The sequence below is a fragment of the Scylla paramamosain genome, chromosome 30 (assembly GCF_035594125.1).
Source record: "Scylla paramamosain isolate STU-SP2022 chromosome 30, ASM3559412v1, whole genome shotgun sequence".
Taxonomy (NCBI): domain Eukaryota; kingdom Metazoa; phylum Arthropoda; class Malacostraca; order Decapoda; family Portunidae; genus Scylla; species Scylla paramamosain.
Genome location: NC_087180.1, coordinates 700,001 through 707,500, shown reverse-complemented (window position 1 = coordinate 707,500; position 7,500 = coordinate 700,001). Strand labels below are relative to the sequence as shown.

The following is a 7,500-nucleotide window of genomic DNA, read 5'->3' as shown; positions in this document are numbered from 1 at the left end:
AACGTGACTTCCAGCTTACAATGCGTTGAAGTGTGTTTTCGTAGTCTGATACTTCTTCCTAATTACCAATCACACAGACATTTCTTGGGTCCTGCGGTCACATCTCTCGACATCACACTGGCTAGACATTGAAAATCTATGAGCGTCGAGTGTTGGTTTCCGAATTACTGTTCATGTAGTTTTTTTTTTTTTTTTTTTTTTTTTTGTGTGTGTGTGATTTAATATTTTTTTTTTCAATTAGGTAAGGTTAGGTTAAGGAACTCTTCACGTGACTGCTCATTGGGAGAGCCATAGAAGTTGTTTGGTGGGGGAGAGGGCAGCAGGTGGAAGGCGGGAGTTTTTGTCTGAAAGCAACATAGTCTTATGTAAAACTGCCAAGTAAAATACGTAAAACAAATTCTGCTATCAGTTCATTTGGAGGAAACAGGATACTTGAAACGGGAAAACTCGATACTGTACGTAAAATTATTAAACTGGCCATCCTGCCTGCCGTGGAGAGAGAGGAGACAGAAAAGTGAAGCTTAGCAACCCTCCCTGACGAGTGATGTGACGCCAGTGGGAGCTGTGGGAGGAATGTCGCTGCGAACCAAGCCGTGGTGAGACAGGATACTGGAAACGGAAGACTTGAAACGTAAAAATATGTGTAATTATTGGCTGTGCTGCCCGTCGTGGGAAGAGAGGAGACGGAAAGGTGAAGAAAACTGGAAAACAAAACTTAAAACATAGAAGTGTGTGTGTAATTCTTGGCTGTACTACCCGTCGTGGAAAGAAAGGAGACGGAAAGGTGAAGGAAACAATCTCGGCGATCCTTCCTGGGCGTGCTTGAAAAAGTGCGTAAAGTGGCTGAGATGTTGCATGGACTGTAAACGGCTCTTGTCAGGCGACCGGACTGACAGAACCTAACAATACCCTGTCTTTTCTTTTTAGGATTACCACGTATAAAATTAGCTAAACTGTGCGTCAGAGAGAGAGAGAGAGAGAGAGAGAGAGAGAGAGAGAGAGAGAGAGAGAGAGAGAGAACAAGGTTGTGCACCCTTCCTGGCGGGCTAGGTGACGTCAGTTCGCGCTGTGTGAGGAGTTTCGCTACATATCCTCAATTGAGACGCTTTGTTCTCCCATCAGAACTATTTTCAAAAGCCACAAAGATGGCGAGTCGGGTTTTCGTGCATGTTTCTGCCATGCTTAATGTAGAAACCTTGTCAAACTATCACTGTAATCATGAAAACGCCCTTGAAAACCTCGCCAGCTGACAATACAACCTGTTAATGTAATAGAGATTAAATGGTAAAACGTTGAAGGGAGAGGAGAAGAAAGAGGGAGGAGGAGAAGTACTTAGTTTCAGTGTAATTCCTGATACGTAGGAAACAATGCAACATGCTAAGGATAAAGGAGGAGAAAAGGTTGTTTAGTCTCTTCACTCGGGGAAACGACGGAGGAAGAAGAGGAGGAGGAAGAGGAGAAGGATGGGGACGAAGAATATTTTTTTGTTGAAACTCTAATCAGACATTACAGAAGAGAGTCGGGAAGCTGAAGTGGCAAAGAAATGAGTGAAGGTTGTCTTCATCACACACCACAAAAAAAATGACAAAAAAAATGGGCCCTTCAGTGCTGTGTGTGGTGTGTGTGTTGTGGCGCAGGGTTGTGTGGTGGTGTGTTGTGGTGCAAGGTTGTGTGGTTGTGTGTTGTGGCGCAGGGTTGTGTGGTGGTGTGTTGTGGCGCAGGGTTGTGTGGTGGTGTGTTGTGGTGCAGGGTTGTGTGGTGGTGTGTTGTGGCGCAGGGTTGTGTGGTGGTGTGTTGTGGTGCAGGGTTGTGTGGTGGTGTGTTGTGGTGCAGGGTTGTGTGGTGGTGTGTTGTGGTGCAGGGTTGTGTGGTGGGTGTGTTGTGGCGCAGGGTTGTGTGGTGGTGTGTTGTGGTGCAGGGTTGTGGGTGGTGGTGTGTTGTGGTGTATTATGGCGCGGGGTTGTGGAGTAATGTCGCGACGCGGGGACGCACGCTCCCAGGCTCGCCGCTGAACAAACAGGACAGACGAGTTTTCCTGAACCCGTTATTAAGTTGGCGGCGTGCAGGCAGCGGCTCCCGGCCTGTGTTGTCACTGCATTGGGCCGCAGGTCGCGTTACCGGCGTTAATGCCGCGGGAAGCGCCTCTCCTTCCCATTCCCCCCTCCCCCTGCCAGGGTGTCGCGTGGAACAGACTCGCAGGCACGCCTCTCGGGACAGTGGAGATGAGGCAGCACCGCCTGAGTATCCTCGTGATGAATAACCAAGCACGGAGTGGTGGTGAGCACGTCAGCACGTCAGCACGCACTGCACTGAGGGTAGCACAGCCCACCAGCCACACGTGCACGGCTGGGAGGGAGGGAATGGTGAGGGGACTGTTACTGGTGTGTGTGTGTGTGTGTGTGTGTGTGTGTGTGTGTGTGTGTGTGTGTGTGATGAGCCTTGATTGTCCTGCACACAGGTGTTGTAGTGTCCTTCAGGCTCGTCACTGTGTGGTGGCAGGCGCTCCCTCGCCAGGTTAGGCGGCAGCAGCAGCAGCAGCAGTAGATACGGAGGCCACAGCGAGCAGCGACGTCAGGCAGTCAGTCAGTCAGCGGCTCAGCTGCCCGCCCGCCCTCAGTCTTACATGGACAGTGGTGCGGGACGGATGCGGCTTCCGCGGGCCAGGACGCCACTCCTCGCGAACCTGTTGCATGTTGCGAGCTTCAGCAAGGCGTCGCGCCCATGCCCAGCTTGATGCAGTACCCGTGCCCGTGTCTAGTCAGTGTCCTGCAGTGAGGGGTCGGCGTTCAGTGCAGTGAAGGGAAAGGCCGCAAAGTTATGTGGTGAATAAAAATTAGGAAGTGATTCGTGTGAGGCAGAGTGACCGTGGGCGGATCTAAGGCGAGGAGCCGGTGGTGCGCTGGACACCTGCTGCAGGAAGGAAGTGAAAGTGACGCACCTGCACCGCCTCACGCCCGCCGGGGCCACTCCTGCGCCATGATAGAGAGGGAGTCCTTCGCCAGGGCGTCGCTCCGCCGCTGGAGGAAGAGAGGCGCAGGTACGTTTTGTATGACGTGTTGGTGACGTAGGCGATGTGACTTATGATGTCACCTCCCTATGAGCTGCGGCAGGTGTGTGGCAAGAGGCGGCTGTGAAGGGCTGCGGGCTGGCGCTGTGTTGGGCACGAGGGCCACTCACGGAAACAGCGAGGCAACTACAGAGGGGAAAATTAATCAAGCATTGGTAGGCATACTTTGCTTTAATTGTGAAGTTTATTTCTCGTGTGTGATCACCACGCCAAGGTGACTCACTGCCCGCTGTGAACAGGAAGCCAGCCAGGCCGTGGGTGTGGTGGGCGCGTGAGTGTTATCAAGGCAGCACCAAACACTCGTGGCGGCCTCAGCCTCAGCCTGCGCCGCCGCTCTGCCAGCCAGACAGGTTTGAAGGTCGCCGCGGCGCACAGTGGCACAGGCCGTGACGGCCCGGGCAGGGCACGTGTGCCGCTAGGACAGCTGCCGGGATGCGAAGCTTTGGTTGAGGCGACCAGTGTGGATGCATTCCCTTTGTTGATGTGTAGGCCTTGTGGTACAGAGGGCGAGGCAGACAGGCGAGCGGGTGGCCGGGGTGCGGAGGGACGGGTCGCCGCCTGTCTGCTGCCCGCTAGACGAGTTGCCTGACTCACCTCTCACCTTGCTGCACTAAATTGGTGATCACCACCACGTCACCGAGAGTCGTCGGCTCGCCGGGCGATGCCAGGCATCACGGCTGCCGAGGATCCTTCTGGTCCGAGAGGTAGTCGTCCTGCCGAATGGCGGAGGCGCGGCCCGCTGAGTGACGTTTGGGTTAGGTTGACGTCACGGCCGCGAAGAGATGAGAGGCGCCTTGTGGTGACTGGTGCGGCCTGCTGCTGTCACCACTCACCACGTTGCGTCTCCCCACCAGCCACCTTGATGTAAGCACTGTCTGCGGCAGGGCTCGCCGGAGGTGTCATCTTTGCCCCAGGTGGTGCAGCCCTGGGGAGGCGTGGGCGCACCTGCTGCAGGCCCGGTGATGCAGCAGAGCCTGGCCACGTGAGCCGCAGCATCGCGTCTTGGGTTCGCCCGCTGCGGGTCACTGCTCTGTCCTTGACTCTGGATCAACGCGTGCTGCTGAGTACACTGCTGCCGCGGTGCTGGATGTCCTTTGTCCTCTCTCTCTCTCTCTCTCTCTCTCTCTCTCTCTCTCTCTCTCTCTCTCTCTCTCTCTCTCTCTCACAGCCAGTAGGAAAGATGAACTCACAGACAGCGGCGAGAGAAATCAGAGTCAGCAGGACACGAGGCGGGAAAGTTTCATGGGTGGCTGGCAAACACGCTGAGTCTGCATGTGTGGTGGTCAGTGGAGACTGGAAGCTTTCCCATTAACGCCTTGCCTTCCCGTTACGCGGCGTCTGCTTAGTGTGCCATGTGTGTTCTGGGGAAGTGTTATGTGTCAGTGTGACGCAAACACTTCGGGAAATGTGTCTGTTGCTGTGGGTTAGACATGCTTGGGGGCGAATGCGGTGTGGTGGTGATGGTGATGGTGGTGCTTTCGGAACGGAAATGGTGCATTAGTTAGTATAGAGTTGTGAAGTGACGCAAGTGATGGTGGTGGTGATGGTGATGAGTGGAAGCAAGGAAAACAAGGCTGTAAATCAAAACACGGGTATCAAAACAAAGCTGTATGTGTGTGTGTGTGTGTGTGTGTGTGTGTGAGGGAATAAACGAGGCGAGGCGAGGTGAGGTCAACACTCCCCGTTCTCCCCCCTCCCCCCTCACCACTTTGCCCACACCCAGTTAAGGAAGGAGGACTCAGTTAAGGTTTGACAGGCGAGTGTGACTGTGCGAGTGTGTGACCGCCGCCGCGTACACCTCCTCCTCCTCCTCCTCCTCCTCCTCCGCAGACAGCAAGCAGGATTATCCACCACCGCCTCTAGCTCTTGGACAGGGGTGAGGGTTTGTGTGTGTGTGTGTGTGTGTGTGTGTGTGTGTGTGTGTGTGTGTGTGTGTGTGTGTGTGTGAGTGTGAGCGCCTCAGGATATGGTGGTGGCCAGAAAGGACAGATGGTGTTGGAAGACTAAGGAGAAGTGTATCTGTGTGTGTGTGTGTGTGTGTGTGTGTGTGTGTGTGTGTGTGTGTGTGTGTGTGTGTGTGTGTGTGTGTGTGTGTGTGCCTGCTTGTCGTATACACGTGTGTGTGTGTGTGTGTGTGTGTGTGTGTGTGTGTGTGTGTGTGTGTGTGTGTGTGTGTGTGTGTGTGTGTGTGTGTGTGTGTGCGGGCGTCTTTGTCAGTCCCACGTCAAATAAATTACTGTATCTTCCATCCAGCATTATTTGGACAATCAGTATCACTCCCTACTCCGTGGCGCCGGCAGCTTGTGGGTGGCGGTGGACTGTGACCCGAGAGGGGTGGGGGTCGTGGCTGTGGGGAGAGGCTCCAGTGTTGTGTCCCGGGGCGAGGCGAGGAGAGCCGCGAGGGACGCTCGGGGGACAGAGGGAGCGGTGTCCGGTGCTGCCCAGTATCTCAAAAGTACGAGTATACCACAAATTGAAGGAAAATTACTCTCAAGTCGTGTTAGATCTTGTTCTTGGCTCCTGTTTTGTAGGAAGAAGGCAGGAGGCTGACGTATCTGATGAAGAGACGAATGTATATACCATAGGCAGGAATTCCCTCTCACGTCGTGTTAGATACTGTAAGGGAAGCAGCAACAGAGTAGAAAATGGAAACTATATAACACAGACAAAAGAATCCTTCGTTACCGTGTATGAAGATAGGAAATGTATACAGTAGAGAGAAGGAAATTCCCCCCTCAAGTTTATGTCCGGGTCTTGATTCCCTTATTGTAGGAAGGAAGCAGGAACACAACAGAATCTGAAGCTTATATACACCACATAATGAATTTTCCTCTCAAGTAGTCTTAGCTCCTGTGTTGGCTCGCGTATTGCAGTAGGGGGGCAGGGGCTGGTGGAGGCGATGCAGAGGGTGACGAGAATACAAGGAGACATGAGAGGGACGATATTCCTTACGTGAGGAGATTGAAGGGCTTACCTATGGATAGTATTAGCAAGATTTCGGTTAACAGGGATCTTAGCGAGGCCTTCAGGTGATAAGAGGTGCAGCAAGGACATGAAGGATACGATCTGAAGGGTTAGGATCGTTAGGAACAAGGCAACGAGTAATGAGTTAAAGCTTGATTGTTTGAAGAGAAGATGGTCATCAAATGGAGTGGCAGGTGACTGGAGCGGCCGCAGCGATTAGGTTGCTATGTAGTGCCAGTCAGTAGGGATCTTCAGGACAGACAAAATGGACAGGGATGATAGGTGGGTATACGCAACACACCCCTTTGGTTCTGGATAATCCTTTTGGCTCTACTCTGGGGTTTAAGACCTTGAGTGGGCCTTTTTTTCCGCATTTTTGTAGCCCTTAGTCAAACCTCTCTTTAAAAAGCTTATTACACAGTGACTGCCACGTGTAGTCCTGATGGCTTCTTGCACCTTCCATTTTGTTTTACTCAAGTTACGTCAACATTTGCCAACTACAACTATTAATGTATCTATTTACCTTCCAAGATCTTTTTATCATCGCCTGTACATTGTCATTCCGTCACCCCAGTGCCTCACCTGTCATCGGCTCCTTGAATCGTTAGGGAGCTTTGAAAGGTTAGACAAATTGATGGATGGGGATGACAGGTGGAATTGAGCAGGCGTGTTTTATACAGGAACCGTCTCGTGTGGGACTGGTGGCTTCCTGCAGCTTCCCTTATTGTTATATGTTCCCATTACGAAAGATGTTACGTTTATTGGAAGAGTTTAACATGTCATTTACTTCTACTTTAGTACTTTTTAACGTTTCGATACTGCATTATGATTACTCTCAACACTATGTACAAGAAGTCGCAGGAAGGGAATTTTCAAGATTGCTTTCATGGTTTCAGTAACAGTTTAACAAGGAATTGAACCTATAAAACACAAAAATATACCCACAAGATTGCAACTTACCATATTCAAAGCCCGTTGATTCTTTTTTTTTATGTGACAGGGGGTTGAGAGAGAGAGAGAGAGAGAGAGAGAGAGAGAGAGAGAGAGAGAGAGAGAGAGAGAGAGAGACCTACTTGACTCCTCTGTAAAGAATGTCCTGAGATCCTGAGGCATTCAAGAACCCTGTGATGGCGAGCATTAGCACCGCCACGGACTTCGAATATTTGCAGCAGGTGTTGCATCGCGGCTAGGACACTTCGGATCGTATTCTTAATTAAAACACTTTGCTCTCTCACCACGACTGTTTTCAAAGGCCACAACGATGACCTGCCGATTTCTCAAGAGTATTTCTTTTGTTAGTAATGTGGAAATCTTGCTAATCTGTCACTAGAACCTTGAAAACACATCCCCCCCCCAAAAAAAATGTAACTTCGACTATAGAGACTTGAATATAGTAGAGATAAATTGAAGGCGCGCGGAAGTGTTTCAGGATACGGGCCTTTGTGGTGGCGTTTGTGGTGAGCGTGGAG

At 51.6% G+C, this 7,500-nt stretch overlaps 1 protein-coding gene across 7 annotated transcripts in view; it reads left to right on the top strand.

Annotated features, from left to right (window-relative positions):
* The window catches only part of LOC135116151 (disco-interacting protein 2-like), a 69,319-nt gene that overhangs the window by 23,234 nt on the left and 38,585 nt on the right, over positions 1-7,500 (top strand). The window contains exon 1 of one of the 7 annotated variants that reach the window (XM_064033405.1): positions 2,561-3,037. The exons of the other annotated variants lie outside the window; for them this stretch is intronic. Within the exon in view, the coding sequence (XP_063889475.1) occupies positions 2,977-3,037 (61 nt within the window). The 5' untranslated portion in view covers positions 2,561-2,976. Of the gene's footprint in view, positions 1-2,560; positions 3,038-7,500 lie in introns of those variants that run through there. 7 annotated transcript variants of the gene reach the window in all.